The 26,508-nt window shown below is 42.2% G+C and overlaps 1 protein-coding gene across 2 annotated transcripts in view; it reads right to left on the bottom strand.

The window, feature by feature from the left end:
• The window catches only part of HOMER1 (homer scaffold protein 1), a 92,874-nt gene extending 67,650 nt beyond the window's left edge, over window positions 1–25,224 (bottom strand). For both annotated transcript variants that reach the window (XM_061376826.1, XM_061376828.1), the window contains exon 1: window positions 25,134–25,224. In XM_061376826.1, the coding sequence (XP_061232810.1) occupies window positions 25,134–25,138 (5 nt within the window). In that variant the 5' untranslated portion in view covers window positions 25,139–25,224. The remainder of the gene's footprint in view (window positions 1–25,133) is intronic.
• Window positions 25,225–26,508: the final 1,284 nt, after the last annotated feature.

Here is a 26,508-nt window from a genome sequence, read left to right as displayed (position 1 = left end):
AAGTTTAGGTTAGATACAAGGAAGAAGTTCTTTACTGTGGGGGTGGTGAGGCATTGAAACAGGTTGCCGAAAGAAGCGGTAACTGCTCCATTCCTAGCAGTGTTCAAGGCCAGGTTGGCCAGGGCCTTGGGTGGCATGGTTTAGTGTGAGGTGTCCCTGCCCATGGCAGGGACATGATGATCTTACGTCCTTTCCAACCCTAACTGTCTATGATTCTATGATACAATTACTTTTTCAGTTAAACTTTAGTTGTTGTCTTCAATATAAATACATTTTTGCATTTACCTCCCAATTAAGCATACCCAAATGTGACACTCAATTCTGTCACAGTACAGGACATCACACTACTGGGTGTAACATACCGTAGTTTAGGGTTTCGGTATGTAAAAGGTAGGTGGAAACTATGAAACTAAAAAGAGCGGGAGTGTCAGTAAAAGCTTATTTTTCAGCCCTGAGCTGCTGCTTTTCTGCACTGTCAGGACAATAGTCTTCCATAGCCCCAGCTAAACATCCTCAATGTGTTTGATGAGATGGCCTCACATCCCTGTTGATTTCTCAGCAGTGTTGCTCAAAGATAAGGCAGAGCACTTTGCAGAGCCTATTTCGGGATCAAACACACACATTATAGTAAGGTATGGAACAGCAAAAATTAAGCTTACTTACACTTTTTCAATTGTTTCTGATAAGACTAGATTTAGTCTTTTCTTTCCATGTTTTAACTGAAACTATCATTTTGGTGAATGGCAAGCTGGCTACACTCGGAAAAAAAACATAGCTCTCTTTGTTAAACTAGTTACATAAATCATGATTTTGCCAGATTACTGGAGTAATTAAAGTTTTTTCCTGACAAAGATGCTAAACTTCAGATGCCTGTAGAATTAGACCAATGCTTTGACACTTGATGATGAACATTTGATTACTTCTGTGAACAAATGGAAGTTATGCACCTTATGTCTACAGGACTAAATGTTTTACAGAATCAGTCACTGATGTGCCACTCAAGTGCGTTGAAGCTGCTGTTGAATTAGGCCATCTGTACTTTTCTGTGGCAACATACCATAGAGCTACTTACATTTTAGATTCCCTAAAACGGCCATAAACAAACAAAAGGTAATATATAAAACATATACAAGATTTGTAACTTCAGCTAATCAATCTCTACTCAAACATTTTGTTCTTCCATTATCCACACAGGAGATGATGCCCTCCTATTCTGAAAGTTTCAACTAATTCAGTTAAGTAATACTATTTATAGGAGTATCAGTTAAATAAAAAAGTAGTTCCCTTTTGCCTTGCAAAGTACTCAGACTACATATATATATATATAAAAATTATATTAGATTTTATAATATATATATACATTTAAAAAAATCTACTTTTGCCTACAGAGTTCAAAGAGAAGCAAGAGAACAGCTTTAAATAAGAAAAAAAAAATCCTGTAAAAAAAGATATCTTATGGGTTTTATACCCCTCCCTCTTTACTCCTCCTTTTTGAGCTTTCTCTTGTAGTTCTTTCATTACCAAAAGCTACTGAGTATTCATTAAAGACACTAATAGGTACTAAGACAAGAACTCTTAGCTAATTACATAGAGAGTAATTATTTTTTTTCAGAAATGTCCTGATGCTGAACAAAACGAACAGAAACTAACAAGAATGCCATAGTAACTTCATTTGACTATTAGAAATGTCTTCTCAGGCGTGGCAGAAACATTAAGGCTAATAAACTGCTGCTCTTCACTGGCCTAAACTGCAACATTACAGTGGTCAAACACAAATTAAAGAGAAGTAAATGCTATGCCCTCCTGGACTTGAGTGGCAATGTGAGGACTAAAGAAGCATGGTAAGTACCGCTTAGGCAGGTAGAGTCACAACAGTTTTTTTCATTACTGATACAGAAATCCATTCACTAATATATGATCAGTCATAGGACAGGCTTAGGAGAAAAACCTATCTATTCTTTGACATGTCTAGTACTTCAACGCTACTGCTGAAGACCTCCTTCCTCTTATTTCTTTCCCCACGCTATCGTTTAACATGACTCCAAGTTATTTCATTGCCGTACCTACAACTTCTCAAAGCTTGGATTCTGTTGCTTCAGTTCCTGTAAAAACTGTAAGGCCACTGAAAAGAAGGTAAGAACTTCAACCTTAGTTGATATTCCTACTTGCCTCCCCTAATGGTGTGTTAATGATGCTAAAAAAACTTTAAAAAAAAAATTACACACACATCCTGCCATTCCCCTGCATTCCGGGCAAAACTGACACGGTTTTGGTAGGAAGGGTGCTGCACTGTGTGGGACCAGGTCAGCTATTTCCCCCAACCAGCAGGACAAAAGGGGAAAAGCAGGTCCAGTGTGATGCGGTCCTCCTACTCAGCTCAGCTTTGATAGCTATGAAGTAACTACTGAGTACAAACACTGAGTCCACGAGAATGAGCATTTATGTCAATCATTTCAGCAATTTCTATTTCCCTGATATGGATCTTAAAAGCTCCAAGGTGCATTATCCAGACTTACTGGTTTTGGTGCTCCTGGAGTACAAACACAAGGCTGTTTTCAAGTCAAGTTCAACAAAATGTGCCTTGGAGGTGCTTTTTATTGCTTTTGCAAATTGAAAACAGAGCAAGATCCCACCCTTCAGATTTCAGACTCAGTTTCAGAGGAAGCTGATGCCCTGTGCATTAAAAAACAAGACAACATCCCTGGTCTCAGAAATGGAGTACAACTACACTCCACCTTCCCTGTTCACAGTGCAGGCTAGACTTAAAGAGTGTTCTGCCCTCAGCCCATTACAAGCTAAGGGCACAGTAAACGCTGCCACATGGCAGCCTGCATGCCCAGCACACATGCTCTGCCAGTCATAAGGACTCCAAACATTCTCAACAGGCGTCACATACATGTTTTTAAAGGTGGTGATCCTGCACAGCAAGTTCTGAGCTTCTGCAGTACTTGTCATTCAAGGTAACTTCTCCCTGTATCAGCCAACATAAATCCCCTTCATGATCTCTCAGGCATTTGCTGATTACCCTCAGACTTAGGACAGGACAAAGACCCTCCTGCTTTTTCACAGTGACAGCATACTAAAACTAGAGCTTTCTCCCAATGCCCTGCTATACTTTTTAAAAAATACTCTCTCTAGGTTGTTTTTAAAGCTGTAACAAGCTTTGGTTACTTTAAGAAGCTTGAGGAGGAGAGGTACTTCTGCAAAGAAATACAGTGACTAACAGTGCTGCTGTAGTCAGAACTGATTTGTCAATACGGCATCCAAACACAGCCAATGATTTCTCAGAAATCTGAACCAACAAGACCTGCAAATGCAGTTCAAAGCAACAGAAAGCCACAGAATTCTCCTTATTCCTGAAAGTGCTATGAAGTCTGATAAACACTGTATACAATACCTTGTGGGACAGTATTGCATAACACTGGTTTTACATTGTACGGGAACTGTTCTATAATAAAATCTTTTTCTGGAGAGAAAGTGACTGACAACTGCCATCTGAAATAAAAATTAAAGTTATTAAGTACCTGGACAAAACACACTCAACACACTTACAAAATGAGTACCTCGTAAGATTTTGCTTTTCAGATTACATACATTAAATGTCTCAAAGCAAGCTTTCAGATAGTAAAAAAAAAAAAAAAAAAGGAAGTTACAATCAAGCAACCAGAACAAAATGTTTCCCATACCACCACTTTATCTATTTTTACATTTACATTCTTAGACCTACTTTTGCTACTGTATTTTGGGTTTTAGTCAGATTTACTCGTGGTCTGCAAAAGCTTAGGAAGTCATTCCCAAAAATCTTGGTAAGTTTTCTGTATTCAGTTAGAAGTTAATATATATTTGCCTACTTGCCTATTAAGTTCAGTGTCTTAATTCTCAGGAGATGTTCTATGGCTATGTAACACTGCACACAGCACTGCCTTCAAGCTTTCTGCCAAGCTGTTTTGTTCCCATTGAACAATGAGCTTTTAGTATTTGATCTTTAGCCACTTCTAACTCGGCATACCATCACAAATTATGCCATCAATTTTTCAGTATTTGAAGAGAGAAAAGATTCCTCTGTGACTATTAGGAGCTGAACACTCGCTATTTCAACAAGCACTTATTTCCACCTGACTTTTTATTTTCATAGAACTCTCAGAAATCTATTATCTTTGAAATGTCAGTGTTCCTATAAAGACTAGCTGAAATTTCAGAGCTGTGCAGACAGGAGGGGGGACAGTTGCACTGTATCTGCATACCTTAAAGCTCTAAGGAAAAAAAAAAAATCTTAACATTTTACTATGGGCTAAGAAATATATGCAAAACACATGTATACAGCTGGGTGCAAAGAATATAGTTTAATACAAGCTAGGCTAAATTTTATGCTATGAGGAGACAGAACTCTAATGAAGTCAGCAATTATAGACTTTCACTGGTAGAAAAATCATCTACCTATGCTTATTTGTACCAATAAATAGAAGAAGACAAGTCAGGAAAGCAGGTAACTTCAAAATGTAGGGCAGAAAATATTTCTGAAATTGATTCCTTCTGATAACATTTTGGCATATCCACTGATGTAGATGGCATCTTTATGAGCATGTAATTCTATAAAATAGTCTATTCAGGAAAAAAAATGAACCACTCTGTAGGTGCCAATCTCAGCTAAATGTTTAGGAAGCCCACACATAAGACCTTCCAGAGGAAGAAGAGAGAGAAGAAAGGCAGAGGAGTATCCTGCAAGCGGGCACTGTAAGACAACTGTAGACAGCACTTAAAATTTATTGTCATCATATAAAACCACAAGAGCTAGGATTACCACACCTTGGGAAATAAGGCTCTGGCTATTAAACAGAACAAACAAAAAATAAAACCCAAAAAATCATGATTATGAAGAGCAATGAAAAAGTTCATTTAAACTCACCGCTCTTCTGCCAGAGCTTCCCATTCATAAGAGACCAGTGAAGGATATTGTTACCAGTAAACTTTATAATAGTAAAGAGCTTCTTCCACAGCACAGATTTAAAATTAATTGTAGCATTGCACAGAGACTATAGTCTCACAAATTCAGCAGCATCTAAACCGTGGAAGCCGGCAGAGTTGCAAGCACAGGAGCCACTGACATGTGGTGTCCTTCAGGTATTGGTGTTGGGACCAATCCTGTTCAACATCTTTATCGCTGACATGGATGATGGGATTGAGTGCGCCCTCAGCAAGTTTGCCAATGACACCAAGCTGTGTGGTTTGGTTGATACGCTGGAGGGAAGGAATGCCATCCAGAGGGACCTTGACACGCTTGTGAGCTGGGCTGATGCCAACCTCATGAAGTTTAACCATGCAAAGTGCAAGGTCCTGCACCAGGGTCAGAGCAATCCCAGCCTCAGCTACAGGCTGGGCAGAGAAGAGATTCAGAGCAGCCCTGCAGAGAAGGACTTGGGGGTGTTGGTAGACAAGAAACTGAACAGTGGTACAGAGGAGGGCCACAGAAATTATCAGAGGGATAGAACACCTCTCCTGTGTGGAAATGCTGGGAAAGTTGGGCTTGCTCAGTGAGGAGAAGAGAAAGCGCCACTAGCAGCCTGCTAGTACCTAAAGGGAGCGTTAGATGCATTGTGGCAGGGCAAGGTGGTTTTAAACTAAAAGAGGGTGGATTTACATTTTTACTACAAGGGTGGTGAAATACTAGAACAGAGAGGTGGTGGATGCCCCATCCCAGGAAACATTCAAGGACAGGCTGGACAGGGCTCTGAGCAACCTGATCTAGTTGAATCATAGAATCAGCTAGGCTGGAAAAGGTCTGTTCCCGCTCATTGGAGGGGGGGCTGGACTAGATGATCTTTAAATATCCATTCCAATTCAAACTATTCTATCATTCTATGTCCCAAGCAGCAGAGCTGGCAGTGTGTGCTCGCAGCCCAGAAAGCCAACCATATCCTGGGCTGCATCAAAAGGAGCATGACCAGCAGGTCAAAGGAGGTGATCCTGTCCCTCTACTCTGCTCTGCTCTCGTGAGACCTCGCCTGCAGCATTGTGTACAGTTCTGGTGTCCTCAACATAAAAAGGACATGGAAATGTTGGAACAAGTCCAGAGGAGGGCCACAGGGATGATGACCAGGGGACTGGAGCATTTCCCGTATGAAGAGAGGCTAAGAAAGCTGGGGCTGTTCAGCCTGGAGAAGAGAAGGCTGTGTGGAGACCTCATAGCAGCCTTCCAGTATCTGAAGGGGGCCTATAGGGATGCTGGGGAGGGACTCTTCATCATGGACTATAGTGACAACACAAGGGGTAATGGATTAAAACTTAAACAGGGGAAGTTTAGATTGGATATAAGGAAGAAATCCTTTACTGTGAGGGTGGTGAGGCACTAGAATGGGTTGCCCAAAGAAGCTGTGAATGCTCCATCCCCACTGTGTTCAAGGCCAGGCTGGACAGAGCCTTGGGCAATATGGTCTAGTGGAAGGAATCCCAGCCCATTGCAGGGGGGGTTGAGACACTAGATCATAAGGTCCTTTCCAACCAAAACCATTCTATGATTCTATGATTCTGACATGCACCTGATCACTGTTTTTACATACACACACACCTCAAAAACATTACAAAGTCTATTAATAATAAAGTTGGTTACTAATACAGTTAGCTTACATTGAGTACACCAAGAAAACAAATTCTGCCCTCAGTATCTTTCATTAGAAACAACCCACTGGCAGTCTTCCTTGGCCCTCACCATATTGCAAGGGAAATACAAATGTACTAAGTAGCCAAGAATTGCCCTTTGTCTCATTCCATCTTTAGATGCCTAAAATCAAGTGGGTAAGGCTTTAACGCATTAACTTCAAATTAATGAGACTGATGGAATAAATTATTTTGGTAGGTCAGTGTTAACTTCACTGCAGATGTTTCAAATTTTTTCTTTTCTTAATTTCCAGAGCAAATTTGAGATACCAGCAGAAAAGACTTAAGTGCATTCATTAGTTGCTTTACTATTTCTCAGAATACAGTGAAAATCGAAATGACAGTGTCTTCTTGTTTTCCTTCAAGTAAGCAATGATCATATTCATCCATGACAGAGTGAAATCTTACTAGGTATGTTCAATGTGCAGATCAACAGCAAAACCTCATGTTTTGCTTTATCACGAACTGAAGAAAGCAAAAACTGAAGCATGAAAACATGTAACATTCTTCAGAGAAAGAGCAGGACACTGCACAGGGTTCTGCACTGTAATTTGGCTTACTCAGATGTGTCAAAATTACACCTGTAGATCAGGCATTTCATCCTGCTGTTTAAGTAGTATCTCATTAGCTGCTTGTCCCTGCCATGCCTGGACGTCTGTTAGGAGTCTGCCTCCTAACTGTACAGAACAGCTTGCAGCTTAGCACTGCTCTTTTCTGGGGCTCCCAAGGATGGTAAAGGCACTCACACTGAGCTCTAACAAGCAAAGTCAACATGCCTTCAAAGTTCTGATTAAGAAAGAACACAATGAATTGCATTTGCCAGCTAATATGAAAACTCCTGTATTTGGAGTAAAATAGATACTACTTAAAATTAAGGTTTACATTCTAGAGCAAGGGACAAAAAGCAACAAAACTTCAATTTTTTGTATAAAGGCAATGAACATGAGGCTGCTAGCACTAAGTGGTAATGTTAACCTGATTAAAAACTAAAGGAAGAAAAACAGACAAACACTGGATTTGCTTTCACCTCTGAAACTCCATAGATTTTTAAGAAATGCCTGTTCACCAATGCCTTCAGCTATCATATGCTGCTCAAGTTCTGCAGGCAGGCAACCAGCCCAAGTATTACAGGAAACACCTACACCAAGAATTTATCACTGACTATAAAAGTTCCTCCAATAGCTGCACAAAGGTCTCTCTAAGGTTCTCCTTTTCTGTCCTTCCACCTAACCTTTAAAAGCTCATTTTCAAACCGTGACTCAACTGAGAGCTATGGGAGTCAGAGGAGATAACAAAAAGTGTATTACAAGCAGTCAGCTTTATCTTCACACTTTTCACTTCAGTTTATTATGTCATTCCAGGGATGTAAGTATCTTCATAATTTTTCTAGGAAAAGAAGTGACTATTCCTCTAAATCATGCAAGTAAGTGAACAAAGGTATATCTCTGAACTTTTACCTTAAATTTGTTTTTAAATTAGAAGATTAGAGAAAACTAGTAATCAGCTTGTAATGATGTAAGTGCAGCCAAACTATGTTAGGCTGAATTTTCAGTTGCATATTTACCTATAGTGAAAATATTGCATAATAATAATAGTAAAAATTAATACAAAGTTATTGGATTTGCTCTGTCCAAAAATTCTTGTCAAGGAAGTCCACAGAGGAGTTCTTGTATCTTTACATTAAGTTCAAGATCCATGGCTATGCTCCACATCTAGCCACTGAAAGTGTTAAGCAGAAGCAAAAAAACCCACAACTTAATGTCAGATTCTGTTATCTGAACAAAGAACCCTGGAATGACAGGCTAGAAAGACACTTCTGAAAGTAGTCTAGATGTTGACATTTCTGCAAGAACTCTCACATACAGTAAACTAAGCTAAGGTGCAGCTGCAATAGGAAAAAGGCAAGCGATGGTCTAAAAATACTAATTTCCTTTCATTCTACAGCATGGAAAAACAGCTTTGCCACACTTGCAACAGAAAGAAAGGAATGAAGTCCACACAGCACAATGTAGTAAAGGAAGAAATAATGTCATTCATACCTGTCAGGGAAAATGTTAGAAAGAATCAAAAAGTATGAATAACCAGACTTTCATTTCCCTACTTTCTTGATATTCTCTGTATAGAGGTAAGCTTTTCTTTACAATCTACATCTACAATCAATGGAGTTGACACGCCAGTCATTTTAATGGAGACCATAAAGCAGTTTAACTGTTCAGCTTGAACTTCTACTGTTATTTAGCACAGCGATTTAACAGTGTTAAGTAACAGTCACAACAATATGCATCATCAGTTTTCTTAAGTTTAAATAAATAGACATTTTCTAGACATGGTCCTCAGGGACACTATCTATAGCTTCAATATCATTACAAGGCGTACAGTTTTAAAGGAAAAAAAAACCAAACCAAACAAACAAACAAAAACAAAAACCACCCAACAGAGAAGAAAGAAACAAAGAAGACCCCTATAGCAGCAGAACATGCATAGCTGTCCAAATACAGAAGCAGAGAGGGTGAGAGAACAAAGCTGCTCTGGGGTCTAGAGATGCTGCTGATAAGCAAGAGTCTATTCTCTGCTTTACAAGCAGGCCCAGCAGTACTCTCCTTTCCAGAAGCATGGAAGAGGAGGATGAGGAGGAAGGCTCCAGGTGGGACACGATTTCGAATCTACTGCAAACTCCAGAATTGAAGCCTGTTCCCATCCTATCTGTTTTCCTGGCCATGTCTCACGGACACCCTTAAATTAATTCATGGACTCTTTGAGATCTGAACTTCAGCAGTTTCCTTTGCAAAACAATTTTCAGTTTGTGAGAAGGGCTGTTAATGCCATTCACAAATAACTAATTAGACTAATTGATGCTGAGTAAACAAGGTGAGAATTAAGCCAAATTGAATGAGGCCACTTAAGTGCTGTTGCTGAGGCACAGATGAATTAAAACAAAACACTGCAAGAACATGAAGACTCTTTGATGTTAAACATACTGTTTGGTGGGATACAAGGGTCATAAGACAGCAGTGGTAGAAGTGCCACACAAAGTAACACATTCAAACAATTGAGAGACAAATTCCCTGCTTTGTTCCAAAATGAAAGTATGAGACTGTCCAAAAATTAAAACCCTCTGTTGTAATTTTTGGTTAGATCAATTTAGTTGCTGTAATGAAATCCTTCAGCAGTGTTGATAAGTGTTACTGCACAGCTAGCACAGAAAGACAAAACCAAGAACAGAGGGTTGGCACGAAGACAAGCAGTCATGAAGAGCACTGAAATAATAAGTAGTAATCCTACATTATCTTAAATTCCCTAAAACATGGCAGAATTCAATAAACATGTAAATGCAGTATTTTCTAATTTGACATTCAGTGTGATTTTGTGCACTCCATCAAGTCTCATCATTGCCTGTGACAAGAATGTCTGTTTTGATGGCTGTATTTCACAGGTATGAGCCAACAGAGACAAAGCTTGGGCATTTGACAAGAGAGAGAGATGAGAATTCTGGAACCTAAAAAAAAAGCAATAGAAGGAAGACAAAAATCACAGAATTAATTCATCATGTGTTTCCACTGAGATAATTATCAATTATATAGTAAACAGTGATGGTATTTAAAAATTAGTTTTTTATATTATTAAGTTCTACTTCTCCAATTATCTTTGAGAGGCAACACTCAACTAATACTAGTCATAATTTTGCAATTTTAAAGACAAGATCTCTCAGCAACTTGCTCACAACAAACGAGGAATATCTATCTTCTTTATTTATTATGATACACTTGGAATTCATTTTAAATGATTTTCTGTAGCAAAATATGGTTTCCTTACTTGGCACCAGAGTCTTTAGCAACTCCCCCTTCTAATGTTTCTTACCAGTCTTTCATCACTGTCTTTACTGGCTTCAAATTTCCATTTGCTTCCTTGTAGGTCTTCATACAGAAGTGATCACACCTCCTTAATGTTTCTCACCCCATCAACCAAGTCTACCCCACCTTTTTCTAGATTTCCAAATTAGTAATTTCAACATGCCTTTTATATGAAAAAATGCTTTTAGTTTTTGTGGGCCTGGCACTAGTCACTCCTTTCATTTTACACTTTTACACTTAATTCTCAGAAATAAACACCCTGAAATAAATCATTAGCACAACCTGCATTTTAACTGCAGACATCACAAAGCTGAAGTCATGCTTACACCAGCACCAGTGGAAGTATCAGAACTTGTACATGGCACAAGCAAAATGAACCAAGCTGAATAAAAATGCATTTCTTCACTATCCCCATCAACTGATCTTCAAACAATCTGTAATCCCATCCAGACTGCTACAGCATAAAAAGTTTCAACAAGAATCACTGGTCCACATCCTCAAGATGAGAATTGCATTATTTCATTTTTATCAAGGAACTGAATTACACTCCTAGAAAAGTAAACATTCATTTTATATTCATAAGTAACAAATCAATTTGAATCATCCCACTAAACGCTGCAGGAACTGTAAAGCCTCTTTAATTCACTCTGAGCATGCCACTACCATGCCAGCAAGTCCCTCCTTCTGATAACTTGCAGCCTAGTAAACACTACTGAATTCTGAAAGCAGTGGTTGCATCTGTATTGAGCTGTAACTGCAAGTGACATATCTCAGTTTTCCTGACTGTTTACACCACACACATGCCAAAAACATTGAGGCTCCTCCTAAAGCGGGACACTCAAATACCATTCCTCACAGGCCTCTGCTCATCAGATCACCTACTGGCATTCCTAGGCCAGCTCCAAATCCCGTTTCCCCCAGTGATGTGCCTTGCATTGTTAGGCAACTTCCTGCCTTAATGGTGAGATTCACAACAAGAATGCAAAGCACAATCCATTTTCAAACATATCAGTATGACCACACACTGTGCATGGAGCAAACAGTGGTACCCTGTACAGCCTTCTGCAGAGCCTGAGCTGTAAACAGGTACGTACACAGGTCTGCACAACAGATGTCAACAAAGGTACTGGGCCAAGTGCTGTGCCCTGGGGATGGGCCCCCACAGCTGGAGAGTAACAGCCATACCAGGTCTAGGCTGTCTCACTAAGCATCTCATAGGGAAGATGACTGTGCTGGAAACACAATGGCTGCATCAGTACTACCCTTGCGTATTGCTATCCAAATAATGTAAATAAACATCTCTTCACTGATGGCTCATGCACTTGCTTTGATTGTGCTGGTGAAGGCTGGTAAAGATAAATTATGTGTTAGTATACAGCAATCAGATTACCAACCACTTTGCAAAGCACACTTCAAAATATGCCTTATACTGTAGAAAGGCACCCACAAGGACTGGAGTTCTAACCCCAAGATAGCAAGTACCTATCGGATTTACCTAGATGGAAGTTACTTTACTTGTTGGAAGAATAATTATGGGGGGGAGGGGAATAAAAAAATCAGACCTCAGGAAACCAGTTAGCATTCTGACAAATTAAGCAGCAAAATGAATGCCATATAGTTTGTGCAGAGGTGCTGGCTCAAATGCCTGTGTGACAGAAAACTGGTATTTTCTTGCCTATTTCAATGGAATTGGAATTGCCTATATCAGAGGCCTATATTTAATAGTCCAATAAAATATTCAAGCAATAAATACATGCTACTACTGTTACAAAGCATCTAATCAAAGACCTGGAACGAGTGCTTGTTAAAAGCTCTTTAGTTTTTTCAGTATGACTTTTTTATCAACAGTAACAATTCTCCTTACACAGTACTGGAATGAGCTGGTAGGGTTCAATGCATTCAAAACCTATGCATGAGCCAAGAACTAAAAAAAACCTTGCTCACCCACTCCTTTGCATAAGTATCAGAATAGGTATTAAATGTAAGATATTAAATGTCAGAAGTCAAGCCCTAATGCTTCTGTTTCCATTAAATAAACAGTGGCCAGAAACAAGCAGGTTTATTTGCAATGCAAGAATTCTGCAAGTAGCTAAGCCAGTTTTAAAGAAAGCTGTACTTAAAAACATTTCACTCATGCACACTAAACATAGAACCATAGAACCGTTAGGGTTGGAAAGGACCTTAACATCATCTAGTTCCAACCCCCCTGCCATCGGCAAGGACACTTCACACTAAACCATACCACCCAAGGCCTCGTCCAACCTGGCCTTGAACACTGCCAGGGATGGAGCATTCACAACCTCCCTGGGCAACCTATTCCATTGCCTCACCACCCTAACAGGAAAGAATTTCCTCATATCCAATCTAAACTTCCCCTGTTTAAGTTTTAACCGATTACCCCTTGTCCTATCACTACAGTCCCTAATGAAGAGTCCATCCCCAGCATCCCTATAGGCCCCCTTCAGATACTGGAAGGCTGCTATGAGGTCTCCACGCAGCCTTCCCTTCTCCAGGCTGAACAGCCCCAACTTTCTCAGCCGATCTTCATACAGGAGGTGCTCCAGTCCCCTGATCATTCTCATGGCCCTCCTCTGGACCTGTTCCAACAGTTCCATGTCCTTTTTATGTTGAGGACACCAGAACTGCACACAATACTCCAAGTGAGGTCTCATGAGAGCAGAGTAGAGGGGCAGGATCACCTCCTTTGACCTGCTGGTCACACTCCTTTTGATGCAGCCCAGGATACGGTTGGCTTTCTGGGCTGCAAGCGCACACTGAAGCCGCTCATGTTCATTTTCTCATCGACCAGCACCCCCAAGTCCTTCTCCGCAGGGCTGCTCTGAATCTCTTCTCTGCCCAGCCTGTAGCTGTGCCTGGGATTGCTCCGACCCAGGTGTAGGACCTTGCACTTGGCATGGTTAAACTTCATAAGGTTGGCATCAGCCCACCTCACAGGCATGTCAAGGTCCCTCTGGATGGCATTCCTTCCCTCCAGCGTATCAACCGAACCACACAGCTTGGTGTCATCGGCAAACTTGCTGAGGGCGCACTCAATCCCACTGTCCATGTCAGCGACAAAGATGTTGAACAAGACCAGTCCCAACACCGCTCCCTGAGGGACACCACTCATTACTGGTCTCCAGCTGGACATTGAGCCATTGACCACAACTCTTTGTGTGCGGCCATCCAGCCAGTTCTTTATCCACCGAGTGGTCCATCCATCAAATTGATGTCTCTCCAATTTAGAGACAAGAATGTCGTGTGGGACAGTGTTGAACGCTTTACACAAATCCAGGTAGATGACATCAACTGCTCTACCGCTGTCCATCAGTTCTGTAGCCCCATCATAAAAGGCCACCAAATTGGTCAGGCAGGATTTCCCCTTAGTGAAGCCATGCTGGCTGTCACCAAGCACCTTGTTGATTTTCATGTGCCTTAGCATGCCTTCCAGGAGAATCTGCTCCAAGATTTTGCCAGGCACAGAGGTGAGACTGACTGGTCTGTAATTCCCCGGGTCATCCATTTTCCCCTTCTTGAAAATGGGGGTTATATTTCCCTTTTTCCAGTCATCGGGAACTTCACCTGACTGCCATGATTTTTCAAATATGATGGCCAGCAGCTTAGCAACTTCATTTGCCAGCTCCTTCAGGACCCGCGGATGGATTTCATCAGGACCCATGGACTTGTGCACGTTCAGATTTTTAAGATGGTCTCGAACCAATTCCTCTCCTACAGTGGGCCCAAGGTCTTCATTCTCACAGTCCCTGCATCTGCCTTCCAAGACTTGGGTGGTGCGGTCAGAGCCTTTGCTAGAGAAGACCGAGGCAAAGAAGTCATTCAGAACCTCAGCCTTCTCCAAATCCTGTGTAGCTAGTTCTCCCGAGAGCTTCCTGAGGGGGCCTACGTTCTCCCTAATCTGTTTTTTATTTGCTATGTACCTGTAGAATCCCTTCCTGTTATCCTTAATATCCCTAGCCAAGTTTAATTCTAACTGGGCCTTAGCTTTCCTAACCTGGTCCCTAGCTTCCCGGACAACATCCCTGTACTCTTCCCAGGCCGCCTGTCCTTGCTTCCACTTTCTATAAAACTCTTTTTTCATTTGAATTTTCCTCAGGAGCTCCTTATCCATCCAAGGAGGTCTCCTGGCCCTCCTGCTGCACTTCCTTCTACTTGGGATGCAACACTCCTGAGCTTGTAGCAGGTGATCCTTGAAGACCAACCAAGAGTCTTGGGCCCCCCTGCGCTCTAGGGTTATATCCCATGGAACCTTACTATGCAGGTTCTTGAAGAGCCAAAGTCTGCTCTCTTGAAGTCCAGGGCAGTGAGCTTGCTGCACGCTCTTCTCACTGTCCTAAGGATCTCAAATTCAACCATCTCGTGGTCGCTGCATCCAAGGCTGCCCTGCAGTGCCACATTTCCAATGAGCCCTTCCCTGTTGGTGAGCACAAGGTCAAGCATGGCACCTCTCCTTGTGGGTTCCTCTATTACTTGCAGAAGGAAGTTGTCTTCCACACAATCGAGGAACCTCCTGGATTGCTTGTGCCGGGCCGTACCGTCATTCCAACAGATGTCAGGGTGGTTGAAGTCACCCATGAGAACGAGGACCTGTGAGCGTGAGGCTTTTCCTATCTGCCTATGGAGTGCTTCATCTGCAGATTTCTCTTGATCAGGTGGTCTATAACAGATCCCCACAGTAATGTCTCCCATCACTGTTTTCCCTTTAACCCTGACCCACAAGCTCTCTGTTAACTGCTCACCAGTCCCCAGTTTCATACTCTCCAGCCTAGACATGGTACAGACATGGTACAGGTCTTCCCAAACTGAGGTGCACTTAGGTGCTCACCAGTTTACTTCCAAAAGAGGTTAACTGAAGCATTAAATGCAAGTTCATGTAGCAAAACCTACCACTACCCACTGTAATAGGTTTTGTGTTTAGAAACAGAATACATAACCAGGATACACAGCTACTTAACTTAGTAAACAGAATGCGTTGAGTAGGAAGTATTAATATCATACTTAACTGCATAAACATCTCAGTGTTCACAAACAAATGAAGAGGAAGAGCTCTTCAGGAAGATGAACAGCATACATACAAGACAAAATTATTTAGAGCAAAACTTTGTATCTGGCAATTGAACTTTGAAGCATCAGTTTTAATTGTCACTTAACTGGCTCCATGTGAAGTTTGATCATGACCATTAATTTTCCAAACATTTAGTATATAAGCGTATTAGTTTGCAAGCATAATGGCATCTGAAACCAGAATTCTTGCCATTCTTCTAACAGCCTTCATTAAGGCATCAGCTGACATAAGCAGATCACCATGCCTGTCAAATGTCAATGAAGAAGACTAACTGCTCTTGTGCTACTATGGTTAGTGGTATTTCTCATTCAATATAAGCTTCTCATGGAAGTATACTAGGTGCATTTTTCAAATATAAAAGATGAAATTCCACTTTGTGACCACAACCAGTGATGCTAATCATAAACTGTGTGCTGTCGTTAAGTTCTTAACAGCAGCATACAGTCATGCACTCTGCTGCAAAACTCGTATTCATACCAGGCAGCATTCAGTGACCTGGTGTCAAAAAAATCAGCTCACCTACCCACAATCTGAACTCATCATTATATCACTCTTTCCCACTCTTTCTCCTCTACAATGCAGAATTTAGGAGGGCTTGTACCGGGTGACGACAGAAGTCTGTATCTTAGTAACTGGGTAAATTCCATTTATATTCTGAGGGAAAAATACTTCAGAAAAGTACTCTTACATGCAAGTTGCAGATCATCAAGCCAGCATTTTTTAGGGTCTAAATATACTAACCAGGATTTGTTCAAAGCCATGTAGAACATCAAATCAAATGTTTGTTCCAGGTTCCCACTACAGAAATAGTTCCCAAAGTTGCACAACTGTTTGTATGGCTGGATTTTGTAAAACCACTTCAAACTTGAACATGGTGTTGACAGTTACTTCTTCCTTGACAAAACCCTTCCGCCAGTATGTTCAACTACTCTTTCCCAAATGGTTTCAGAAACATATGCAACATCCTACACATATTGCTTTAAGTGACAATAAAGTCCTCTGAATCAGCGATGTTTTGAGTTTTACAAAAACAATAGCCAGCTGCAGAAGTATCAAGAAAAGTCAAGCAAGTCAGATGGTAACCTTTAAAGATCTAGACTTGGGTCCTATATGTAAAGGCTGAGTTAGTGCAGGTGATTTGAGGATTGCTATGTTCATCTCTGACTCCTTGACAGCAGTAAAATTCTTCAAATCTAAGATTTGATAAGCAAGATTCTTCAAATCTAGGATGTATGGTTATTACTAAGGAGAAGAAGAGAAGGATTGTTCAAAAGTATTTTCATGCTAAGTCAAATTGCTCTTTGTAAATACTCTTGGGGAAAGAGCAAATTGTTTTCCTTTGTCCAAGAACTTCACTCCAGAATAATATTGATTCTCAAATCCTGCTAATGATAAAAGTCACAGATGTTATAGAAAAGGCCCCTACAATGCCCTTCACATCCATCCCAGTAATAGAACTATCCTAGCTTTTGTTCCAACCCAATTTTAAAAACTTGTAACTCAGGTGCATTAAAAAAGAGGATTTTTTTTTTTTAAATGTATCTCACATTTAAGGACACCAAATACATAATCATCATTAAGAATTATCTCAGATCTTGAGTGGCCTGACAAGATTTGTTGTAAGAGAACAGGCAGCATTTACATTCAGATGTGAGCTAAATTAGGGAATCCAGAATTTAGGGCCCATGTTTCACAGAAATCCCATCAAAATGGATCATTACTTAACCATGTGTTTCAGCACCTGTCTTTTTCCAGAAAACTTCCCAAAGATCCTGGGAGTCTTATTACTGTGCGTAGCCAGACATGTTGCCATTAGCTGTGCAATGCTTCTGAAGAACCAAGCCTACCTAGGACCCCAATCAGCAGGACACCTCCTATTCCCAAGTACTGCCAGTCATCTCCTGGTAGGAACCCAGCTCCTACGGATGTCCAAAGGCAGAGAGCTCAGGATGCCTGGCTTGTAGCCTTGCTAAAGGAACACAGGAAATCCTACATTTTGTAAAAGAATAAGAACAAACACTGGCATGGGAGGGACATATATACTTGTATATGTGCATAAGTGTATCTGTATATACACATACATATATGTGGATGCTGAAAAGGCACTTGGAAATCAATATTCAGAAGCTGAAAGTAAGTTAATCTGTGTGAAATAGTTTCTGTCTAATTGCAGGCTAACTTTTAGTCACACACAAGTCAGTGAAGAATATTCCCAGTGCAAAAGCACAAGTTTTCAGTTTCAAAGTCAGCTGGCCAAATAGCTGTTTAGGACCTCAGTTACTCCATGTAATGATTTGAGACAAGATAGCTACACAGCACATATTATTCCATATGCTTATTTTTGTTGGCATGGAAAACAATTCATACCATAAGAAGCCCTGACATTGCTGCACACTCCACAGTAAGACTTACGTTGGAGAAAACTCTGTTTTCTCCAGTATCATGCAGTAACATTCTTTTACATTTCTTGCAAGCCAAGGCTAGCAGGCTGTTGGAAATAAGCAGGCACAAGAAGAAGGAATTACGAGAATATACATCAAGGATCATTTATTTCACCAACACTCTACTGTAAAGGGTTGACCATTTAAAGCTCATTCTTCAGTTTTCAAAACTCAAGGAAGATCTCATTATATGCCCAGTTACAAGAATAGCTTCAAGATTAACTATGGATTCAAGGTTATAGCATACTGTTTACAAAATAAGGCATTTAAAAGCATTTGAAAAAAAGCCAAATTCTAACCCCTGACATTACCTATATGAAAGAACTCTTCAACAAGCTAAGACTCAACCTAGTGGATAGTCTCAAAAAAAATGTTTTCTGACTTGAGCTTCAAAACTGAGGAGCAGACTCACACGGGGATAACTCTGAGTCTGGATCTTTTTCAACACTTCCCTTCAGAACATCAGACACTGCTGCAGCAAAAGGTATGTCTCTCCTACTTGTAATGGTATTTCCCTACTACCAGCCCTGTATTTGTACAGCCACACAGTCAGCCATGATACAGTACTGACGTGGCTCACTACAGAAATGCTTTTGCTGCAGCAGACAACAGGAAAAAGCAGCCCCCATCTTCTGTTGTTCCTACTTTCTGGTCGCAAGCTCAGTGAAAACATGATGAAAATGCTGACAAAGGTTGACAACCACAGAGATTGACTAACCAGTGTCTGTGAATCAGTTGTATGTGTCTGGAGGAAGAAGAGGAATAAGAAAACCCTGAGAGGAACTATGCATTTCAAGTTTTTCCCTCTTGTTCAGGTAAAAGCCATTGGTCAAAATGAAAAAGAAAAAACAAAAAGGCAAAAAAGCATGATTAAATACTGGAAATGTCAATATATGCTCATATCTGGCAATCCAGCATCATCTATTACATGTTTAAACAGTGTCTCCCTAGACAAATTTTTTTTAACGATGACTGGCATTCACACTACTTGCCACCAGAGAAGCGTGTCAGAATGCAGTGTGCTGCCAGAAGCATATTTGTGATGCAGTTCCAGAAAATCAATACACTATTCAAACACAGTTCCATTACTTTGCAGAACAGAGCAGATGACATTAATACCACTATCAGGCTCTCTGTAGATAGAGCACAGTCCAGCACTGCAGGGTGCAAGGCCCAGGGGGAGTAACACCACAGTTCCCACTAGCCTTCTCTCCCCTCTAGCCTCCTTGTCCTGAACACAGTACTGAGCACTCTCACACAGCCCAGCCTTGGAAAAAGCAAAAATACTTGCAACAGAATGGGGAAAAGAAACCTGCTACCAAAATTAGATCTAAAAGTGTATTTTTCATAGCACAATGCTTCCATACCCACTGCACCTTATTTTTAAGATTGAATACATCTGAAAAGCCTCACAGGGAGAATAGCACGAAACCCTGAACCAGAAAGCATACTCTTGCACATTATTTTTTTTTTTTACAGAAGGTTTTCACCTAAGTAGGGCTTTTAAATACAGATTTCGAAACACCATACTACCTTGGGGAGGAAAAAAAAAAAACAAACAAACAAAAACTAAGTACTCCAATTTGAGGGTTTTAAAACAATACAGAATACCCTGTCCATTTGTCCATTGTTACAGTTGTCTGTGACTAAGACTATAACCACACACGTGGAGAAGACTGAGATTTTCTTTAGTGCAGGACTGTCTCAGACATAAACGGCATGCTGTTAAGACACAAGCACACTTAATTTCTCTGTGCATATACATACATTTACTAATGTGAGCTCCATTCCAAATCCTGTCTCAGCCCTACTGGTTATCTCTATATGACACTAACTCCCTTGCTAAGTGCCGCTTAAACTGTAACTTCTGGACTAGAAAAGCCATCAGCTCTTGATAACTACTTAAGGCCTCAACAGCTTAAAAATTAAAGATACCTAGAAAAGTAGAACTAACTTTCTAATCTCTATGAAGTCCCTATTGTTTAGATGGTCTCTGATCTGGAATACATTGGAAAAGCATAAAATTATGTCCTGGGCACCTACACTAATGAGACACTACTAGTAAATTAGTCTTACATCATGAGATAATGCTCTTCTTTTTGTAGTAGACTAACACATAGACATAGATTTGAAAAGCTCCAGTGTAAAGAATGTTCAGCTAAAAGTTTTAAATAAAATTGCAGTCTTAAGAGACAATCATGAATTAAAATGAATCAAGAATAGATGTTTTCCAACAAAATCCTCATTAAAATGGTATCTGATTTCTACTTAGTACACTTACTAACTAGCAGGCAGAAACACTCTAATGCTGGTTAGATGTCACTGCCTTCCCTGATTACACGTGTTGGCCTGTTATTTTGTGCAACTGCAATCTCTATGGCTTCGAGACTCTGTATTTCTTCAAGTATTGGCTTGACATCTGGTCATGAGTCCGGCAAAATAACACGAACTGTTGTAGGGCAAGCACTGTTTGGGAGAGAGAAATCACAAGAACACACACACAAAGCATTCATCTGATGTTTGTCTTGTGACACTGAGAATAACAGTAATCTCAACATGATGAGTGTGAAGGACTTAAATGTGTCTTTTCAGCAGAACTACGATTTCACCCAAAGAGCTGTTCTATATAGTCTATAAAATGCATGGAAATACTGAAAGAGATCAATCGCAACCTTAAGCCATTACAAATACCTCCACTAGATCAGCATGGAAATCATCCCCTGTGGGTCTGGGACACTCGTTTATGTGCTGACAGGCCAGAAGAGCTGGTTTTGATTTTTCATGCTTATTTCACACAGTCATAAAACTACTGTGACAGAAGATAATTTAAGCATGGTAGAGGTCTCCACACATTGCTGCTTAACAAGGTAGTTCACTAACTATTTCAAGCTGATTTACATACAGTCCATCTGTCTAGGTATTTATACCTTACTATTTTTTTTCAAGCTAATCAAGTTTTATAGTGTTATCTATAGTAACTGATGTTGATCTGGTTTCATTACACTCTCCACACAGACAGCATAAACTACTCTGCTGCCACTGCTTTCGCACAATAAGCATCTCATTTTACCCCTGAGATAGCGAGATGGCCAGGAATTGCAATAACACTGAACTACTGCCAAGAAGCTACACCTTCTGCTCTATTATCTGCAATATTTCTGTGTCAGAGGAGCTGAGGGGCTGTTGCTAAGACAAAGAGAAAGCTATCATTAAGCCTTGTGGGAAGGAGAAAGACAGGTTAAAGAACCTAAGTCAGGTCAAATTCAGTGATCAACAATGCCTCGGGCTCCTGACAACTTTATAGCATTCATCTCTGGCTATCCAGCTAGAGAAAGGAAACTGAAAAGTTTGAGGACAAAACCAGGGTTTGGAAACACCTAAAAAAACAAGTCAACAGGAAGGAAACCAAAACCAATTTCCACAGCAGTATCTCTCTATCCCATGTGTTCAAACAGTATAAACTTTCACATATTTTTAGATTTTAAAGCTTCAAATGAGCTTTGTAAAAAGATATTACATCCTACAGTTTAGAATTAGCATGATTTGTCAATTCCCCTATAACTATAATACCCTCTCTTCAAAATAAGACCCTGTATACTAAATGCTTTAACTAAATGCATCTGACTAACTCATCATTCAAAAAGGGTAAGGGCTAGGAATGGGGCAATCAGGAAAAGACATTTTCCCAACTGCCAAAAATTAAAATGAAATACTTATTTCTAGGCAACTACAATGCTAATAAGAACATCCTAAAATACTCATCTTCCACAATATTCTCCAGCCAGCTTAAGAACCTAGTATTCTAATTCCACCATCTCAAACTGACACACATTATAACCACCTTTATGAAGATAACATACTAAATATAGTCCAACAAAACTGAAGGGAAGCTGAAGTCTTTATAGAGACACATTGATTAACATGACATGACTGAGACAAGCACATCTTACAGCAGCTTTTACCCTGTAATTCATTATCATATTCAGGAAGAGTGAAGGGAAAAATCTAGCAAGACAAATTTGGATACTTGTCCACAGTCCAGAAGGTCATAAAGGAAAGTACTTAGAGAGAGACAACCCATTAATAAACCAGAAATTAATCCAAGAGATTAACAGGACACCAGCTTCTCACCCCTGCCAGGATTCACAGCTGTGCAGGTAGCATGAAGTGTATTCATTTCAGCTTAAGCAGTCCACAAATGCAAACCTCTAACTCCCCTGCCCCAGCTAAAAGTAAAAGCAGTACCAATGACAAGTAAAAATACAGAGACAGTTTGCAGCTTTAGCGTGGGATTTATCTGGTCAATGAACACAACAATCTAGGTTACCAATATACATCTTGATTACATTTACTTAAGATGCATTTCTTGAGGATTTTTAATGTAACCAAACCTCTACTTAAAGAAGACTGTGCAGTTCTGACAAATTCTGTATTTCTAAATACTGGGAATACAAGAGATATGTTATAAAGTAGGACAGAACATACTGAGGTCATCTTTAACAGGCACATAAAAATCCATATGTTCCTGTTAAAGTACACTATATTCATGTGATCAGCCAAATAGATGGGTCTGCACAAATAAATGGTTGTACCACTCAACAGTAATTATTGGTAACAGCCTGTCTCTATGCAACAGGGACGAGAAACTACAAGAGGAGAGATAAGACAGGCAGCTAGAGAAAAAAGAATAGACATCCTATGTGTCTGGTCTATGCTTGATTCATTCATCTCCTCCTATGAGCTAGGAGACACTCACAGACACACAGAACACAGTACCAAGAGGAGTGCCTTTCGAGCTGCTGTTCCCTATAATACCACCTTCTAGTTTTAAGTTTCTCAAAACAAGTATTTAATAGCAGCACTGGTCCTGAGACCAGTCATCATATCTTGGTATGCAGCCCATACACACTGCATAATTAACTGGCCTGCCTGTTGATACCTGATGTGTCGAGTAGGCCGAACTACACTGGCAGAACTCTGAATTCTTCACTATAACAAATGACACTAAGAAGGCCACCACTGGTTTGGCAAGCCAGTTCCTCTCCCACATGTGAAGTTTTCTGACCATTAGAAAAGGTAAACTCTCCATCAAGCAGGTACAAGCTTACACAGGCCAGCTGTACCAAATACTGAACACAGTACACAGATCATTGTGTGGCCAGGTACACAGACTATCAACCATTTTGTAACTTGCTTCTAGAGCACTCAATTCTAAGAATTTAGTAGAGTATCTGCAGACTATTTTCACAGTAACAGTGTTAAAGTCCTGTAAACCTTAGTCTACAAATACTCAAAAATCCATGGGCAACTGCGTTTAGATGTTTATACAAAATACCTATTGAGTCAGGACCTGTGCTCTGAACATGAGCAAACACCTGATGTTTAATGGCAGATTCACAGAGCTGGTGCTAGCCCTGGCTTGTATGTGCTCACTCACATACTTACATTTCTAAGGTTTTGCCCACCTTGTCAGAAGACAGTCTGCAAAGGAACTCTATGCTGCAATATCCCAATGTGCACTAAGAGCCTTCAAAAGTCTTCACTAGTGAGTTTTGTCCTCCTGACCTCAATGTGCTTATATACTACCCAAGTCAACACACCAACTTTGGTATTTAGGATTATTTTAATTCCCTCTACAGATACTGATTTGTACTATTTGTTAAGAAGCTATGTCTCTAAAACACCAGCAATAATGGAGATGATGAAATGGGAAGTCTTTTTTTTTTCTCCCCCCCCATCAGGTTTTTTGCTTTACTCCTCTTAAACAGTTCTCTCTGTATTTGCAATACGACATATTTGTAATATGAAACTTAACTGACATATTGACAAACACAGTAGTGATTTTATATAGAGATTTTCTATTATTTCAATTTTAAGAGGTGCAAAATTCCATGTCTATTTACCAGTTTTAACAATATATCCCCAAAACATTTTAATACCATTTAGCCTTCTGGCAGGTTTTTGAAACACATTATCACCTTCTTGCATATGTAGATAGCTGCAAGTTTAGGTTTATTTGGCTTGTCTGGTCTGGGTTTTGTTTTCTTGTGGGTTTTTTTTAATGGAAGGGAAAGCAACAGGAAAATACAAGTTAGTCTAAGAAGCCATTCCTTCCTACATCTTGTATGCTAAATATCAGTGACTAGGACAGAGCCAAGGATGCAGCTGTTATCACCGCACACACAGGTAAGTTAATGAATTGTGTAATTCCATGTGTCCTTAACAGCCTGAGGAAAGAAACAATTTTAACTTCCTTATAAATAACTAATTTGACATTCGAATTCCCAAATTTCTTTAACTTCGATACTCAGGACTATGCCACAAAGCCTCAGAAAAAAGAGCATTTTGTTAGCTCATTAGAAGTCTGTACCCACCTTGCAGTTAGCCAAATCACACCAGGTTTCTGTTGCTTTTGAACGTGGACTAGTTTCAATCCCACTATCAGACAAGCCCGGTAGTAGGGAGCGTTTTTTCATCTTACTATATAAATTAATACAAATAAAAGTTTTTTAAAGTTTTCATAGGTATCTGTATCATTTTTTTTTTTTACCTAGTAATTTAGATGCGATTGGATTCCTTTTTAAAGATTTTATTCGTTCTCATCTCCTTAAAACCTCAAAAGGACGCCCCAGTTTACTAGGGGACCTGCTGTACAGCGCATTCCCTCAGAGCCCTCTTCACTGCGAAATTCACACGTTGCTTTATAGCCTCTGAAAACTCCGGGGGAGTTAAAGCGAGCCTTCGCTAGCTCTTAAGTTTCACCTTGTCACGCTGAGCTTAAAGCAGTCGTTTTCAGCTCTGACCACCCAGTACCTACCCCCGAGAAAGCTCCTCACGGCGGGGATCTGGAAGCCAAGATCTTCCCCCGATCCGGTACGCTACGGCAGAAGCAATCCGCTGCAGACCGCGCTGCGCCCTCACGAAGCGCACCGCACCCCTGCCACCGAGATGATGCACAGCATCGGCCGCGGCAGGATTACTGCTCCCTGCGCTCCTCGCCAACACCTCTCGCCTCCGTGCGCCCTCAGCAGCGCCCGCCTCAATAGCAGCCGCTTCCATCCCCCGCCCCGGCACCAGCCCGGCAGCTCCCCGCAAGATCCTTACCCCATGGCGGCCGGCGGCGCCGAGCGCCGGCAGTGCCGAGTCCCCGGGGCGCTCCTGGCCGCGCCGGCAGCTCCGCAGCCCCGTGGCGGCGGGCCGCTGCGCTAGGCGGACCGCGCCGTGCAGGCCCGGGGGGCCGCGCCGCCGGCTGGCAGCTGCCGGGCCGAGCGGGGCCGCCCGCGCCCTAGGGAGCGCCCCCCGCGGGCCGGACTCCCATGGCTGTCGGCTCCGCCGGGCGCCCGCAGGCAGCGGCTCTGGCCCCCGGGCGAGTGGTGGTGGTGGCTTCGGGGACAGACGCTCCTCCTGCGGGCGGACGCGGAGGAGCTCGCCTTTTCGGCGAGGGGCTGGCGGCGGCTGCGGCGCTTCTGGCCGGAACGAGAGCGGCAGCCGAGGGCTCTGTGCGGCTCAGAGGCGGAGCGGGATAGGGCAAGCGGTACGCGCAGGACTCCAAGTCGCCGCTCCCCCTAACAGCCCTACAGACAGCGCGGCGGGCACTGGTGCATTTTTCCGAGAAAGCACAGCGAGTCGCGGCACCGGCATGGGACTCCCGGCGTGAGGCGGCTGGTGGCGAGCTGCGGCCGCCGTGCTCCCCAATTCGCTTGCCCGCCCACCCCCGGCTGCGGAGGTGCTGGGCGCCGCTCCTCCTTCCCGCAGCGGCGGCTCCGCGCCTCGCCGTCACGCCTTCTTCTGCAGCGAACGGGCGGGCATCGTCCTGGGGCGCGGCGGGTCGGGGGCTACCAGCGGGAGGGGCTGTCGCCGCCGAGCCCGCGCTGTTCTGCGGCGGGGCCGCGGACTCAGCCCCGCCGTGGGGACGGAGTAAGGGAAGAAGCGATCGCCGCGTCAGGCGGTGCGTGTCTGCTCCGGCTTCTCTAAGCCGCGGCCGCTGCCTGTTCACCTTCCCCGCCCTGCCTCACACCTCCGCCACCGCCCGCCCGTCCCCTCGCGGTAGGCAGATGCAACCCGCGCCTGGTCCCGCTCCTCTCGGGTGCAGGGAAAGGAAAGGAAAGGAAGGGCAGGGCAGGGCAGGGCAGGGCAGGGCAGGGCAGGGCAGGGCAGGGCAGGGCAGGGCAGGGCAGGGCAGGGCAGGGCCGCACCTCTGCGCCCTGCCCTACAAAGCGCTGCGGCCCCACACAGCTAGCCAGCCACCGCTCCCGATGACACCTGCTCGTTCTGCCTCCATCCTCCTCCCGGGGAGCTTTAAATAGCACACGTCACCGCGCCTCCCTACGCACTCACGTCACGCACCGCTCCTGGCGCTGACGTCACCGGGGTGCGGAGGATGATGTCAGAGTGTTCAACGCCACCGGAAGCTCTTCTATAATAGGGAATGGCGGCGGAGGGGGTGCTCGAGCGGGGCGCGGAGCGGCCGCCTCCGTGC

The sequence above is a fragment of the Neopsephotus bourkii genome, unplaced genomic scaffold (genome assembly GCF_033783945.1).
Source record: "Neopsephotus bourkii isolate Nb327-2 ecotype Australia unplaced genomic scaffold, CSIRO-AGI_Nbou_v1 NB_1740, whole genome shotgun sequence".
Taxonomy (NCBI): domain Eukaryota; kingdom Metazoa; phylum Chordata; class Aves; order Psittaciformes; family Psittacidae; genus Neopsephotus; species Neopsephotus bourkii.
Note: the sequence above shows the minus strand (reverse complement) of the source record. Positions and strands in the feature narration are given on the sequence as shown.